General features: G+C 43.1%; 1 protein-coding gene across 6 annotated transcripts in view; it reads right to left on the minus strand.

The window, feature by feature from the left end:
* The window catches only part of enah (ENAH actin regulator), an 81,555-nt gene that overhangs the window by 56,627 nt on the left and 6,882 nt on the right, over positions 1-18,046 (minus strand). Inside the window, exon 1 of one of the 6 annotated variants that reach the window (XM_058379118.1) lies at positions 8,141-8,280. The exons of 1 other annotated variant lie outside the window; for it this stretch is intronic. In XM_058379118.1, coding sequence (XP_058235101.1) covers positions 8,141-8,154 — 14 coding nt within the window. In that variant the 5' untranslated portion in view covers positions 8,155-8,280. Of the gene's footprint in view, positions 1-3,543; positions 3,854-8,140; positions 8,281-18,046 lie in introns of those variants that run through there. 4 more of the 6 variants (XM_058379121.1, XM_058379122.1, XM_058379116.1 and 1 more) reach the window with 4 other exon arrangements.

Here is an 18,046-nt window from a genome sequence, read left to right on the forward strand (position 1 = left end):
CTGCAGGGAAGAAGCTCAGAATCCAGTACAGGCGTTTAAAAACGTGAACACGTGAGAGATCTTTAGAGAGACGAACCAGAGGCTGCTCTGTGAATCTTGCATAAGACTGCGGAAGCATCACACATGCAAGCAGGGAGTGCGTTTTTTTTTTTTTTTTTTTACATCTATTAAAGATTTCACAAAATAATTGGGAGTGCAACGAGATTCCGAGCGCAACGTAGCCGCCACGAGACGTACACTCATAAGTTACAAGCCTTCATTGGCGAGTTCCCGCTCTCCTCTGGTCTTTTTATAGGCTGAGGAATTACAGCCATCACCTTAGCAACAATGCGCACGTGGGCGGGTTTTGTGTGTGTGTGTGTGTGTGTGTGTGTGTGTGTGTGGTTCCTCTGTAATACTGAGAGAAAGATCTTGTGTAAGGGCAGGAGGGAAAGAGAAAGCCAATCACCATTTAGCACTTCTTCAGCCATCTCCCACCTTCAGCACACAAGGCCGTGTGTGTGTGTGTGTATCGGCTGCACAATAAAAAACAAAAACACACCTATTTAAAAAAAATCGGCTCCACGCTCTCCTCTGCATCTGTGGACGTTATACAGCGTTTCCACAGAGCTTAGAAACGTTTTATTTGTAAAGTGCTGTCCTAAATTCAAATAAAATCCTCCATGACTTGAATGTTTACACCACAACAACTGTGATGTCACTAATTACACAATCAACAAACACTGCCTCTGTGTGTGTGTGTGTCCAAGTGCTCATGTGAAAATGGTCAGTTACATAATGTGTGTTCAGTCTCATTAACTGGGGTGTGTTGGGGTGTGTGTGTGCGCGCGCGCGTGTCCATCCTAGTGCTCATGCGAAAATGGCCAGTTACATAAAGTGTGTTCAAGCTCATTAACTGGTGTGTGTGTGTGGTGTATGTGTGATGTGTGAGTGTGTATGTGTGATTGATGTGTATGTGTGGTGTATGTGTATGGTTTGTGAGATGCTTGAGGTGTGTGTGTCGTGTAGTTGTGTGCGTGCGTGTGTGTGTGTGTGTAGTTCAGTGGTGCCGTCAGTGCTGGTCTTTGTTCCAGAAAAAGCTCTGAAAAGACAGACAGTGAGCCACATTTCCATTTAAAACAAAGTTAATAAATAAAGTCCATTCACAATGAACCATCACGTTCAGATTAGCATCACGCCACATAGATACCTCCAGCAGATAAAGCACTGACTTCTGCACGTGCCTTAGAGGTGATGAAATAGAAGAGAAGTAAAAATAGTTACATGATAAAAAGCGAGACCTTCTCCATCATTACAGCAGCGCTCAGCCACTCCGAAAGCCGTGAATTATTTACACACGCAGCGAGGCCAAGCTCTGGAGCTCATCATGTGTAGCAATGTGCCTTGCCTGAACCGGTGTCTAGCGTCTTGCATCATCATTCAAAAAGAAATATCGGAATTGGGATAATTGTGGTTCTGGGATGATTAAAATCAGTAGCTGGGACAATTCCTCAAGATCATTAATCTTCAACATGCATCTGGTAAGCGAGGAAGACCGCAAACATGTCCAGGAGAAGTGGATAATGTTTGCTGTTATGTTGTAAACACAAACAGAATGTTTTTGTCGTGAAGACGCGATCGTAAAACCCCGCCGCAGTGCAGGACTTTATCCAACATTCTACACAAAACACTGCAAACAAAAACTACACTGGATACAGTAACAATGACAAAAACAGAGTATTGTCCAAATCTGGGTTTCAGATAATAATAATAATAATAATAATAATAATAATAATAATAATTATTATTATTATTATTATTATTATTATTATTATTATGAACTAATATAATAATAAATATTAACCTTAAATAAATAGTAACTTTAATTTAAACTGTAAAGCTTTGAGAGAATGTCCTTTGTAAAAGGCGCTATACAAATACATTGAATTGAATTGAACTAATATAAACACATCCTTAACCTACTGACCCCCGGGACTGCTGAAGGGGTTAGTGACTGATGACTAATCACGGATAATGGAATTAACATTGTGCCTAAAGTCTTAACTGGCTGACTAATTAAAAATGATGTTCTTTATTATTATTAATCACATGAATTAATATAAAAACAAGCTCCAGTTATAATGGGTCTTTATATCCATCACTCACTGTTCTAAATCTTTGCTCTGAGGTCAAATCAGTCACCGGTGATGACCACGTCATGATGTGTGGGGGGAAAAAAAAAAAAAATTCAACCATCAAATAAAATTCATCTAATATGAGCAACAGTGAAGGGAAAGTGAGGCAGAAGCCTATAGCATGTAACTCTCTCAAATCCCCGAAACTAATCACAGATATTTTCTAATCACAACAAATAACCTGCACAGATGCTATCAGGTCAGTTTCATGTAGCTAAAAAAACATAAGAAAAATGTCACGAGACTTCAGGCAGAAACAGCAGAACAGCATTCCGACTCTGTCCCAGGCTGCTGAGCTTTATCAAGTTATTCATCTTTATTTAGATGAGGTCACGAAGAGTTTTTATCTATCTATACACACAGATACATCCATACACAAATACATACATAAACACACTCATCCATACACACACACACACACACCCATCCATATATATACACACTCATTTACACACACACAGCTCTGTAACAGATATCCATGCTTCTGATATGCTTTTCTCCTCTGCACAGTTGAACAGAGTTGTAGATGTGATTGAGTTATTTGACTTTGAGTTTTCCTGTTAGCATGAAGCCGACTGACCATTATCCTCTCATCCGACTACACACACTGACCTGCGGCCCAGACATGATGGTGTGTGAAAATCCCAAGAGATCAGCAGTTTCTGGAATACTAAACCCCCCAACACTCATACACACAGCTCTTACTTTTCTCTCATTCTGATGTTTAATGTGAACATTAACTGATCCCTTGAGGGAGGTTAAGCAGTAGCTGATTGCATGAATGAGCATATCCAGATGTTCCTATTAAAGTGACCAGTGTGTGTGTGTGTGTGTGTGTGTGGATAGGGAAAGATGGTCTATGGATGTGTGTAGGAAATAGCACAATGTGGTGCTGTGGTGTGGAGCTGTAAGAGTTAGCAGATGGGAGATTTCCTACTCAATATTTGATGACTGAATTTCCCCAAAACACACACAGAGACACACAGACACACACACGCTTCATCCGTTCTTTACCAAGCTCATCATTAAGCATTTCAGTGATCAAATCTTAAGCAAGCACACACACACACACACACACACACACACACTCTTCATCCGTTCTTTACCAAGCTTATCATGAAGCATTTTAGTGATCAAATCTTTAGCGCTCGCACACACAGACACACACACACACACACACACACACACACACACACACACACACACACAGCTACAAGGATGAGCTGAAAGCTAATGCTGCTGGTGCTCAGTCCTCACACTGCACTAAATCTCTGAGCTCTAACCAGCCCAATCTGTTTAAAACAAAATCAACAGATCCTTCTGCAGCTCTCACACACCCACAGACCAGAGCAAACCAACACCTACGTACCGGTGGACTTCCATTTTTGAAGACGCGGTGCATCTTTCATGCAGGATGAAGCCAGACAGCTTGCAGTGCGTCGGAGGCTGGAGCTGCATGGCTTAACCCCCAGAAGCCCCGGCGCTGCGGATTCGGTCCTGATCACGCTCGCCTATTCATTGCCTTCGCCTGCTCAGAACGCATGGGTGATTCATTATTTAGAGACGGGCGCGAGTCAATGGTGCTTCTCCATGCCGCTCGCGTACACGGTCCCACATTTCACTGTGTCGGATGGTAACCTGGCAACAGGCATTTGAGCTCTCGTGGTTGTTAAGAATGATCACATTGGGGGAAGATTAAACCACTACACTGTGTTACAACTGTTCAACTAAGCAGGTTGTGTTTGAATATTAAAATAAATAAATAAATAAAAACCTCTCTAGCCCCCCTCCTTGCTCTTTCTCCTTCCTTTGCTCCCCCCTGCTCTTCCACCCCCGCTCTCCCCAGTGCCCCCTGTATGAGCGCTGAATTATCTTTCCCCAGCAAAGCATTGTCTCTGATACTGAGCACAGACTCTGAGCTCGACACTCCCTGAAGTACAGCAATCAGTCCAGCAAGCTTCATCATATCACACAAACTTATACTATACAAAAACATCACACAACCTTCACAAGCCAGCAATTACTGAGAAACCCCCTGCTTATGAAGCGGTCACTAAACAGCAGAGCAGGAAGATGAGCCGGGGTTCAACACAGCCATGCTGCCAGTCCTGCATGCCATTCCTCCAACTCTGATGAAAGCTTATGAGAAGGAATAAGCATTCTGCTTTCATCTACGTTCTCAGTGTGATCGTCGTATGCTCCTGCGTGTTAGTCATGAGAATTTCCCTCTCTTGGCAGAGGACTGCCTTTGGCTGACCTGCATATTTCCGGAGAATTCTCTGTGTGATAGATGCACTCCGGGCTTTTGTAATTGAGCATGCTGTAAAGTGGTATATAATGAGAACAGTCCTAGTTATGACTAGACTCCACGTGAAGCAATGGGAGACGCACAAGGGGACAATTACAGGAACATGGTCTTCTGTGCTTTACACAAACAGATAAAGTCATAAAGAAACACAGACTCTGCTGCAGACGTCTGGAAAAACACTGAATGCTGAATTACTGCATGTCCTGTAAAACACCTGCACCTACAGTACGCAGTGTGTGTGTGTGTGTGTGGTTTGGAGCTGAATGTGAACATCACACATGGCACAGTGGAGGATGGTGGTGGTTCCTCTGCTCCAAACTAGGAAGCTCAGTGGGATCATCACCAGGTCAGGTTTCCTCAGTGACCGCTGTATTAGCGCTGATAAAGTAAGAAGCACTTTCAAGTGGGTGCCGCATGGCAGCCTGCTCGCTAATATAAAGAGTCGAAGCGAGGCAAACGTTTGCTTCTGAAATATTTCAACGATCCTGTGATACTGAACACAGCATGTGATTGGACAGCCAGATCAACAGATCACTGATTCAAACATCAAACTTACACTAACACTGGTCCAGTCCTAGTGCATGATGACTACCAGAAGGGTAGGACATGGTGCTGTGAGACACGAGACTCTTAAACCCAGCATCAATCTTTGCTATAGATGTTCATAAGGAAGCTAGAAGACTTTTTGATAAAAGGTATGACATACTGACTTCCAAATACTTCATTAGCTGTAGCTCTACTTTGGAAAGTAAACAGATGTTTCTGGTCAGTAAGAAGAAAGACGTCATATTTTCAAGTGAGAATCGTCGCTACGACCTCAAACGACCGACACACCCCCCCGACCCTAATTACCAATCACCAATTACTAACAGGATATGAGTCAAGCTTGTGGGCAGGATTCTGCAGCTCCTGGTTTTAAACCCATCAGCACCTGATGACTTCATTCCTCAGATTCATTCATTCCTCTGTCTGCAGCCAGAACTCAACCCCACAAGGTGAGAAAATTGTAGCTGTAGAGAAGATTACTGTCCTGCAGGGGTGTGTGTGTGTGTGTGTGTGAGTGTGTGTGAAAGAGAGAGAGTTTCTACTGCAGCATTACATGTGGGGCAGACTTTTATATCCTGCAAGTCACATTAATATCTACTCATCCCAAGCTTAACTCTGTCTGTGTTTTTTATCAGCAGGATGAGAGGAGAGAGAGAGAGAGAGAGAGAGAGAGAGAGTTAAATGATTTGGTACTAACATGGTTTGTAGTATCAGTCTTTCAGTGTCTTGGGCTGTGTTAAGGGATAGCTGCTACATGGAACAGATGCATTTCTCTTCTGTAAGATATTTATAGCGCTTCATACAGAACTGCACACTACAGAGGCTGCAGGAAACGGAGAGCAGCAGCTTAACGCCTCGGCTGAAACACACAGCCTTACCTTTTATAATGCTGTGAAAAATCCTAAACATTTTCCTGTTAATTTCACAATCTGGAAGCTGCAGACCTGGTCAGATTTATTTCCTAAGAATTTTAAAGAATCTTTAAAGAAATCAGCATGGACTAAAGCGGGAAAAACAGTTTTCAGGAACATTACAGTAATTGCTATAAGAAATGTATGCCGTTTGTCATCCTGAGAACATCTAGAACTTCTGCAACAGGAAGTGGAGACTGCGCTACAGCATTCCTGATGCTGAAAAGTATGAGCCGAGATCTAGACTCACTCAATATTGCGTTAAAATGATTTAACTGAAGCATTTCACTTAGAAAAAAGAATTTACATAAAACCTCAGCTTTGTTTATTCAGTTTCACTCTTTCAAGCAAAAATTGCTTGCCTGCTAAATTGTACAGTATAAATAATCATCAGTATAAACATAATAAACAAATCACTCCAAACAGAAAGACCAACACGTCTCTTTGTGTAAACATTTCCAAATACAAAAATAAAAAATCTTTTCCAAATCCAATTCCAAACTTTTTCCATGTGTTACAGGATCAGTTCGAGTTCCTTCATTTTTCTGCCAATATCCGATCCACCAATTTGTGCTGATGCTGACCCGATTCTGATCCTGCGCATCGGATCAGTTCCAGTAACTAAAGAAGCATGAAGCAGTTACAATTGTACAAAAACTACATTCCAATCCAAAAAAAAAAACCCAAAGACCAACCATGAAGCAACAGTCAGTCTGCCGTCATGGAGGCCTTGTTTCTGTCTACTTCTAAGCTAGTTTGAAGCAAAATGGCCGAAATCAGACACGGGGTGCATCTCGATCTCTCTCAGAGGTGATTCAGTGTCTGTGTATACAAGTTTGTGCTCCTGGTAAAGACTCTGACTCACTGTACACAGAGACACTGACGAACTCTTATTTCCTCATCAGTAAAAACCCAAAACATCAAATATTTCAGTTTTGTGTGTTCACATAAACTCAAAAGTTTCAGTCATGATACTTCAGGCAGGATCGTAGGCTAGCTAGAGGATTTATTTAAACACTTCAGCGATAACAAGCTGCTCACACTGGTAGACGTACGAGTTTGAGAGTTTAGTCCATCCGCCATTTTCCAAGCTGAGAGGCTTCAGAATTATGATGTCATTTCCAGTAAATAAACACAGTGCACATGTTCGCTGGTTTTCGCGATGCACCGTGGCACTTTTAAGAAGACGATCTTCCAGTGCACTAGAGACAGAGAGACGGAGCTTAAAATAGTCCCGACTAGTGAACTAGCAGCTCGAACAAGTGTGACCTTGCAGCACAGGAAGTCATGTAAATACATTTTTAAGAAGTAGGAATGATGGAGAGATTATTATGGATCATTTTGTCCATTTCTACACGTCCTTTCCACGAGTTCTGCTGGAGGTTAAGATCAGACCTGCATCCTGGAGGACATGTACATCATCATCATCACACACTACATGCACACTGCTTTCAGACAAAAATGACTGAACTGATCGGCTGTTTCTGCAGAACTCATAGCGATGTCATTTGCACTTCATCATAAGGTCACATGACCCCGGCATGTACTGTACATGTGTCAGCTAATCGTCTGCTAGGAACTCAGTAACTAGGCCCAGACTGCCAGGAGTCTGCATGTTATTGCTTCCGGATCAGCAGGACACACCAGAAACACCACATCATTTCAGATCAGATGTATTTAACCTCCAGTTATTTTGACATGTGCTTCTCTAGAAGGTTAAAGACAGCTGAATCTCAGACATGAGCAAATTGAAGCTGTAAAAGTGACTGATCTGAGGTATTCGGACTGAAGTGAAAATCTTGTTTAGCTTCCTTTGTGAAACTAATCCTGTCCAAATAGGGCAAATACATTCCTACAAAGGCTTAGCAAGACTTTTACAGCAAGACTCTTCACGGAAGCAGCTTCATCACTTAATTTAACAATAGAAATGCTGCTGAATGCTGCGTTTAACGGCCAGAACGGTCTTGAAGCGTAGACTGAATGTAATAAAAACCTGAAAGCTTACACAATGCTGCTAATTAGCCAGTTTATGAAACCTGAAAGCCACTGTATTTCAGTCAGAGTTAATCTTCAGCGCTCTGGATGTATCTCTACTGAGTTCAGGTTGTAGGTCAGTGCCTTTAGACACAACCTGAGAAGCAAGGTTTAAAGATTGATTATGTGACACAGAACAGCTGAGGCTTCTAGTGCTGTCGACTTACGCGTCTCGCGTCATCGCTGCATTCCTCTAAACCTCCACCTGTGAGGAGAACGGACGTCTTCCTGTCTCGCTGTGCTCCGTGTCTCTGACTGAGCCGTGCTCACTTCGCAGTCTGACTGCTTCCCAGTAGAACCCCACCCGTTAGAGCTAAATCTGGCCACGTGTCCAGCCCCCTAAAGAATGTCCCCTCACCCCAGAATAAACCTGCTGACCAAAAGGCAGCATGAGCTCACTTCATGTTTCAGGGCTGTCAGAAACCTTCAGCCTGTCACTGTCTCATCGACTTCCCAAAATGAGGAAGAGTCAGAGGGTTCAAACTTTCAAAAAAAAAAAAAAAAGCATGAACAATGGAAAAATAAAAGAAATGTATTAAATGCTTCCTTGCCTGTGATTTCACCAGGCAGTTTATTCCCAGATAAAAGATCTTGACCAGAGGATTTAGTTTGCACAACTGTGTAATTTAGCCTTCTGGGAACTTGAGGCAAACCACACAGCAACAGCACAGTGGTATTGATTCAAGCATTAAATTCTTCATCTGATGAGAGAAAACTTGCAGCTACGATGTCAAGGAGCAACAGCACACACAGCTCAGTGCTTTCAGCTCAAGACAGGAGGTGTGAATATTTTTCAATGTTTTTTTCCGATCAGAAGCTTCCGTTTGTTAGCAACGCAGTGTTGCTACAATAATTTAGGGAAAAAAAGAAACTGCCCACATGCGCTTGTGCATGCTGCTAAACCAGTTCGGTTCTTCCATTAAAATAACGACACACAATCATCGAACTCAAAGAAATGAATTCCCTCCAAACACCACTCACCTCATCACCCAGGCATTTTTCTTCTCAATAAAAACAAAGATTCATACGGACATCACAGACAAAATGGGACGATATTATGGACTGGGTTCAGTGAACAGAAGCTCTGTATGGACTACTAAATGTCCAGGAGACAATCATGAAAAGGTTTAATAAACCAAATAATCAGGATCAGTCGATTAAAAATGATGTGAAATCTAAACATTTAGATGAAATCAACCAACTCAAAGATCTAGTGAAGTCAGAAGAGGAAGCTGATGAAGCTCAGGTGTACTGGGGGTTCATACGCTGACATCACAGGATGTGCTCGCGTGACTGCTTCCTTAAGCTGATGAGGTCTGAACCGGACCCGAGGAAAAACACTAGTCTGTCTCCTTTCTGAGGCTCATCTGCCCACAGCACTGACACCATAATCCCTAAATCTTTTAATATCATGTTGATAATGTTCAGCCAGACTGCCAAAAAAAAAAACCTACAAAAAGATGAAGCCTTGCATCGGGAAACGAGCCGTAAACAAAATATGATTGCTGAGAAAGATGTTCTTTCGAGACAAAGTTCCTGTATAAACAGTGATGTGAAGGCAGTGTGCATCAGAGCTGTGACCTGTGCTGCTGCTCTGTAAACTGGCCTTTCTGTTTATAAATAAAGAAGTACAATGTCTGTGTGTATACATCTTTATAGCGAGCGAGTCGGCTCTCGGATCTGCTGCTGATCAATTGTGAAACACAATAAGCTTCGACAAGCTTCAAAACAACGTGTTTCAAGTCAGTTTATAATCCGTGTATTTATGTCATGTAGAAAAACATCGGGATTAGATCAGATTAGAAAATGTCAAATCTGCAGGATTTCATGGCCGTGTCAGTCTCGGCACTCAGCATTTAAAATAATGTTACTTGATTCCAGCCAATGAACAAAGACCAAAGGATCTGAAACATAAAACGTGATCTTTGTTATTCAAATTCCTCTTTTGTGTGGATTTAAATGAAGCCAGCATGTTTTACAGCACTGACCGAGCAGCGCTGCCATTCTCCCCTGCAGCGTGGCCATTCACGTCTCGTGAGGACGCCGGTCTCACGCCTAACAAGACACAGATGGGAGGGAAAAGTGAAGCAGCTGTGAGTTCATAATGGGATAAATGCACCACCGCTGGAATGTTAATCATTTCTTCAACCAAATGCCTACAACAAGCTGGAGAGCCAAACTTGAGAGATACCATTACACTGGAGCTAGCCTTTATAAAAATAAAAAAACAAAAACAAATGAAAGTTCGCTTTCACGCGTTCTTACACCTCCGTTTCATCCCTCAAACTCCAGAGATACGTCTGATTTCTGAGGTAATCAAGTCCACATGGAGGTGAAATGGAGCTTTAGTACCAAACATGGCAATAAGAGTGTGATGAGTCATGCTCCCAGTTAAGCTGCCTTAACCCCACAGATTTCCCCCTCTCTCTCCCTCCCTCTCTCCCTTACCCCTCTCTCCATTTCTCCCCCTCATTTTGTCTCTCTCTCTTTCGCCTTTTTCCCCCCTCTCCTTCTCTCTCTCTCTGTGTTTTGGAGTAACTTGGCACTACAGCTCTTACTCTGTGCGTGATTGTGGATGTACTCATGTCTCCACATTCCTCTGCTGCCCCTCCTGAGGAGAAGCTCGGTTCACCACAGTGATGAATCCAGCGAGCCTCTTTCCATATTAGAGCTCAGGAAAGGCTGCATTCTTTCACCCCCTTCAACCTCAGCGCAGAACACAGGGAGAAAGGAGGGGTTTTTCCTCTGTGTCTGACTCAGAGCAACTCATTTGGATCCAGAACCAACCAGAAGAGAAAAAAAAAAAGTTTTCACACCACAAACATAAAAGGCACATACATGTGCAGCTGAGGTCATGCGTGTACATACGACTAACACTAATCATTTTAGTACAAGACGAGCCATAATTATTTTTTTCACTCTTGCGCACACACTGCTTTTCTAGCACCTTCTGCATATTTGACTCCTTTCCAGCAGCTATATGATGTTGAGCTCCACTTCTTCACACTGAGGAACTCGTACACAACTGTTCCACCAGGAGCAAGCGTTCACTGATGCCCAAGAAGCAACACGATACATTATGAGCCAGGGGGATGTAAACTTCTGATCCAACACACACACACACACCACTCTGTGTAACTGTAAATATTGGTGCAGTTTATTAAAAGAAAAAAAGGACCAGAATATGCCAGATGCTTCTTTAACCTGATCCACCAAGGATAAAAATGCACCTTTGTAGATGACCACAGGAAGGCAAAGTGCCATCAGCTGAAGGACACAACAAAAATAATCCAGCTGATCTTGCTTGTATATTTAAAGTGGCCAGTCAGTCGGCCCTGTACCCTGTGTTACTAGACGGCAGCCAGCCGAGCCGTGTGGCCTGAGCAACCCGACAGAGTGCCACAACACACCACAGTGTTCCCCAGAGAGAGAGAGAGAGAGAGAGAGAGAGAGAGAGGAGAGCGCATAAACATCATGGAGTGATGTGATCAATGGACAGCTAAAACACAGCCATTTACACCTTGGCATTTTGAAGGTATCTCCAGTTATCACCAGAACCGCTGATCGGATTTCATTCATCATTTCCGCTGAAGAAAAATGTCTCACACAAGCATCATATCAGTCTTCTGCTGCATCTTTTTTCAGGCAGAAAACCTAGTGTGGACATGTATAGACTTTTTCAAATGATTGCATTGCTGGTAATGAAACAGTAGAGGAGAAATGAAGCAAAAACTCTGCTATTAAAGCATCGCCTTTATCCATTAATCTCACTACAGTTCAGCACCAGGACACAACAGTCTCATAATTATTACTTATTACTCAACTGTTACGTCTGGGACACACAGAGCTGCTTCTCCTGTACACAGTGGATGTTATGAGGTCATACATGTCTCAGACCACCTCCAAACGAGGTTGAAGGAAACAGACCACACTGAAGGAGGACAGTGTTCAGGTGAGGTACGAAACACATGCAATCAGATCATCTAGGACACACATTAATGCCAGGTGTAAGTTACTGCAAAGGTCTACAGGGAAACATTTCAGAGTCTGAGGCTGGGGTACTAAAGGATCTTTGCCCCCTTTGCCCCCCAGTAGCGGAGAGTCTAAGAGTGGCTACGACTCGCCTCACTGGTGTTTTAAAGTGAGTTTTGCATGAGCAAGGACTTTAGAGAGTTTTGAATGTGTTGTTAACGATTATTCTCTAGATCTGGAGAAGCTCTAAGCGTGATTCCCTGGTGAAAGTGTTGTTTTCTATTCTCCAAATCGAAAGGAGTGTTAAAAAGAGATGGAGTGAGAGCTTACAGAAGAGAAAGCTGGTGTGGGATGAAGCTGACAGGATTTAATTTGAGTCAGGGTCTGGGAGGGTAAAATGGGTGAGGGAAGAGTTGAGATAGCTCGGGGGATCTGCTGGAGGTGGATTTAAGTTGTTTAAGTTGTTTATGGAGGCAAATTATTGCTTCCCTTTCTGATGATGTAGGAATAGAAAGTGTGTCCAGTATCAATGCCATGTCTATAGATGTTCAATGGAGGAGTTGAAGCAAAGACACCTGAGTGATCTCTACACAACTCTGCACTCTGAAGGAGACCTGCAGCACATTACACAGAGCTTGCTCATGTTAGTCAGGTCCAGCATCAGCTAGTAAATGTGTGTGTGTGTGTGTGTAAGGGCAGATCCCAAGCACAGACACTAGAGGCTTACTCTCCAGCTCAGACTGCAATCAGCTCTCAGTGAACTCTTTACAGTGTATTCATTCCTGTAGAGAGATTAGATTTAGTCGTTTCAGAAGGGACTGGTTATTAAGAGTTAAATACACCCTTCTGTTAATTTACTAGGAGGAAGGTGATTATCCACAGTACTCTGACCTCACAGCTCATGGGGACAGTAAACTGCTCTATATTGCAAAAAAAAAAAAAAATATTAATAATAATAATTCTGTAGCTTCACTCTGATTCCAGATGTGCACTGCAAAGCTCCTTAAGACACAAACTCAAGCAGAAGACCAAACCTGAGGGTATTGATCAACACACTGAGCAGTTCTGGATCATTAAAAAGACAGAATGTGTTCTGGATATTTACAAGCGCGCTTTGACATTCGGGCTCTGCTCCAGCCATCGATGTAGGTCACTAACGTAAGTCCCCTAATCGTAAAGCTGTAATCTCTGCATGGGCATTTTAGTGGAATTAACAAACTCGGCACTGCTTTTTGTCTCCAGTATCCTGACCATCACCCCACAGGATCTGCTCTACACATCAACAAGGGTTCCAGCATGAATATTACATACACTTTCTTTCCACAGAGGTATCTAATACTAGACTTAAAAGAAGCAGAAGAAGAAGAAGAAGAAACATCAGTTTGGAGATGAAGATCTGTAAGCGTATTACAGTGTAGAGTTATGTTCCTGTTCTGAACTCGACTGGGATTAACAGGATTTTTAAACACTTAGTATAACAGTGAAAGCTGATGAAGACATGCGCAAGCTCATGTTTACACTCCCGGAAAAAAACCCAAGATATGATCAAAGACAGAGTTCCTGGAGCCTGAAAAATATTTCCAATAATAATTAGGTGGACTGTATTTCATGAAGTGGAAATAATCTGCCATGACATCTCAAAAGAAGTTATTTATAATGGAAAAGTGTTTACTTTACTTAAACAGAAAATTCTAAATCACTATATAAACATTGACTTTATTATTATTATTACCACCACTACTACCACAGCACATCATTCCCTGACCATTATTACTCTCTATTAATTAAGGGAATCTCTGAGCTGGGTGTAGAATTGGTCTTTTGTGAGGCTTTGTATCCAATTGAGTATAAAAGGGGGGAGAGAGAGAGAGAGAGAGAGAGAGAGAGAGAGAGAGGGCTACAGAGAGAGAGATAGAGAGCACGGGTTCAGCAGGAGGAGGGGTGTGTGTTAGCATGCTGGAGGCTCTGCAGTGAACAGGAGTGTTTAGTATGCCATGAACTAACACCAGAGGTGAACAGGACTTTGCTGCTGAATCCAGTTTATAAAGCACACAAACTGAAGGAGAAAGCTCACACAAACTGAAGGAGAAAGCTCACACAAACTGAAGGAGAAAGCTCACACAAACTGAAGGAGAAAGCTCACACAAACTGACATGCAAGTATAGTGAAATAAAGTGCAGCACAGTAATTACATAACTGGAGTCAGTGCACAGAAACACACACTCTCTTTACAGTGTTATATTATTATGATCTTCCAGATCCATCAGCAATAAACTACTCCAACATGCACAGAGCACACGATGGCAGTGTACAACACCACCGCACATTCTACATACATGTTTCATTTGGTTTGACATGACCACACACACACACTTCCAGCACTACAGTAGCTATACTGCTGAGTTTGGGTCCACAAGCATAAGAGTGATCAGGAGATCCAGAGCTGTTTACAGTGACATTCACCTGTTTAATTACCCCCCTGTCACCCCAAATGCTGCCCCTCCCCTCACCCGCCACCGCACAGAACCCCACCCCCAACACACACACACCCCCTAGAGTGAAGTGGGTGTTTAGGCTTGACAGGACACAGACAGCTGAAATCTCAAATGGCATTTGGCTGCTTGGTTTGTGCTGAAAAAAAAAACACAGAAATCTAACTAATATTCCTAAAAAAAAATTCTCAGATGAAACATTTTATTTATTGTGTCCAGTTTAAACAGCAGGCAGTAATGTTACAGAGAGATAACACAGTATGTGCTGAGTGTTTACTGATGATGGGAAGTTTAGCTCAAACAGAAGTAGTCTGTAATTCATCTGAATTCACTCAACACGATGGACGTACGAGGGGGCAGTTTGGTGTAGAATATAAATTCAGTACGTTCAGATATAGACTGGTGATTAGTTAATAGATAACTGGTGCAGAACAAAAGCCCCAGAAAGGGGCAGGACGAGTTTTATAGCACACTAACCAACACATGCTTCCAGAGCCGGGTCACAAAGCCTCACTTAACCAAACGGTAACATAAGCCAGAGTGTAGAATAAAGACTTTGGTGGGGTGTGTGTGTGTGTGTGTGTGTGTGTGTGTGTGTGTTGGGGCAGTGAACACAGGGCAGCTGTTCTTCACAGATGGGATCCCAGGGACCACCTGTTCCAGACTCGCACTGGAAAGAGATCCAGCAGGACGAGCCAAAGAGAGCAGAAATGAAGGGGGAGGAGACTGAGGCAGGCAGGAGAGAAGGAAGAGGGGGAAAGTGAGGGAAAGACTGAAGACACTGAAGAGACGAGGCTCTGTAGGTCTCTGTGGAAGATGGAGCAGTGTCTTGGCTCTGAGAGAAATTTTTATTTACTTATTTTACATACAGCTTAAAAGTCCTCCTCCTCTGCTTGCCTTTTGTTGCAGTCCACTTTAAACCATTACAGTAACATGACCCTGAGTGTGAGACTGTACACAGGGACACTTCTTACAGTAAGAGTCTATTTTGGACATAACAGCAGCCTATATAAAAAAAAAAAAAGTGTTTGGCGCAACACTACTAAAGCTTAATCGTTGAAGAGGAGTCGTTTTACGGCGTGTAACTCGGAGCAAATTGAGATCGATGTGCCGTTCTCCATCAAGCATGAGCAGATCCTCCAGCAGGGAAGAGGCACATGATGGGGTCGTGCTGTGGAAAGGTTTCCAGAGAAATTTCCAGAAAGCCCATTCCAACCATTCCGACAGACAGATGGTCTGAACTGCAGCAAAAGTCACTGAAGATTTAAGGTATAACAAAATAAATAAATAAATAAATGTAGTAAGCAGACTATAAACTCATGTGGAGCGAGTCTCGTGTGAATGGACAGCTGTTCGGTTCACCTGAATGAGCTGCAGGTTCCGTTCCGCACAAAAAAACAACAAACACTAACCTAGTAAAACGGACCAGACGAGACAAAAGGCACGTTTCCACTGCAGGAACCTTCTTTTAGTACAGAGGCAGCATGGCATGACCGGTAGAAGAGGACCGTTTCCATTGGCCTTTTGTTTAACTGACGGAGAAACATGCGTTTAGTAGCATTAACGTCATGCTCATGCAACAAAAACAATAAAAGAACACAAACTGTCCTTTTCAGCTCAATCCAAAACACGGCGTATAAAATCACGTGAACGCTTCTAGTAAAACATGCAGCTGGACTGGAAGGTCAACATGTTTTCCCCAGATCATAAACTTCACAATGCATGATCAGCTGATGTTTACAGAAATGTTTTCTCAGCGTGTATCTCGATTTAGCGCTCCTGATCTTGATGAGAAGGTAAATTCGACACACTCCAGAGAGTCAGATCATAGGGATGCATCATTTCCTGAAATGAAGTCACAGTTTCCTTTGGCCACGCTCGACCTCTTATCTTCACAGATCGACATCCTATATTTGCTGAAAAAGTGCAATATTCGCCTATATTTTGCGACTCCTGGGTTAAATTTTCCCTTCGCTCTGTTTATTTGTTTTGGATACTGCATTACACTGGCCTCGTCTCCAGTCTTCAGTATGTTCCAGCACTTTGTCCAGCACTTGGACGTGAGCGAGCGGAATCACACACCAGCTCTCATTTCTTCAGCGTAACTCTGGCTGGTTTTGAGCGTCTGTGCTGATATCCACTGTTTCCACACAAGCTGTTGCAGTGAGCCAAATGCTCCGAGAAGCTCCATGTTTCTCAGTCAGGAGACACTGAACACTGCCAGTGGCCTTCACTTTGAGATGATCATCTAGTGCACTTTGTGCTCCATGACCTTGCTGCCTTCCTGACTTCATGACTGTTTCCAGAGTTGAACTGTTGCATCGACTTCTTTTTGGAATTAGTGACACATCCACTGCAGAAGAAATCACTTTGAGTTGCCTTGGCAACGTAACCATGAGGACGAGCAGGCCGTCGGCCTCCGTGGCTTCGTCCTTCCACCGGCGTGGATTTAGACGTCTGAAGTGAATTCGAAAGCGGATTCTTGACTCTGTGCAAAATCAATTGTTTGTGATCATATACAAAGCCCTGGATCTACACACACTGGCATAATGATCCATATCCTCCTTCATCCAGCACAACAGCAACCCCACGCACTGCCCTTCAGCTCCCTAGCAACGTGCAGCTGAGCAGTGAAACACATCTCCACACAGTGACAGCAGCAGTAAAGGAGACTGTGGCGGCTCCCAGGCACAGGAGCAGCTCTGTGCATTCAGAGAGGAGGATGCAGGATGACAGAAAAGCCACTAATCCACCACTTTCACATCCGCTCGCTGCACTCCATTCCACCTGCAGATCCGCCGCTGGAGAACAGCAACACCTTTAACCATGCAGATGCCACTGCAGATATTGCACTACACTTCCCCTCAGCAGTGTTGTGAGAAACACTCATAATAAGTTAAGAATTTCTTTAAAAGCTTCTCACATAGTATCAGCTCCATGAAGTGAAGCGACTCTCAGGCAAAGACAAGGTGCAGCAGCTCAACAACTCACACGCATCAGAGAGGAGCAGAAATATTCCTGCAGACTCGTTTGATGTTTATTTCATGCTTGTGCTGAAGAACAGATCAACACTGAGTAAAGTGAACTAATGAAGTGATGAATCAGGGCTGCTGGATGTGCTCTGGCTGAATCAGCAGGATCCCGGGTTGCAGTGGAGAAAAATCTCTGCCTGTTTTTTGTTACAGAGCTGAGAACGCTGACCTTGGGCTTGCAAATAAGCGAACCAGGCGAGTGACCAGGCTGGGCAAATAAATCAGTCCACTAGTGAGCTGCTCATTCACACGACTCCCAGAGCGACGCTGAGCGAGCTACAAAGCAGTAGCTGATGTAACAATATCAAGAGCTAGTTCACTATTTAAGAGAAGTAACACACACAAACGGGGGAAACGAACAAGTCTGTGAAGAATATTCGGGTTTTCTGACAGTGTTTCTAGCACACTGCGCTCCTTTCCTCGACAAATCTGTTGTTGCTGGTTTCATCTGAGGCATTGAGCTCTCTAATCATACATAAATATTCTCTTATTATCACTAGTTTTGTGAGATATAATGATTAAACCAGAGTTTTTTCCTGTTCCTCTGGAAGGGGCGTATCCTCCAGAAATGAAAACA

The sequence above is a fragment of the Hemibagrus wyckioides genome, linkage group LG25 (genome assembly GCF_019097595.1).
Source record: "Hemibagrus wyckioides isolate EC202008001 linkage group LG25, SWU_Hwy_1.0, whole genome shotgun sequence".
NCBI classification, from domain to species: Eukaryota; Metazoa; Chordata; class Actinopteri; order Siluriformes; family Bagridae; genus Hemibagrus; species Hemibagrus wyckioides.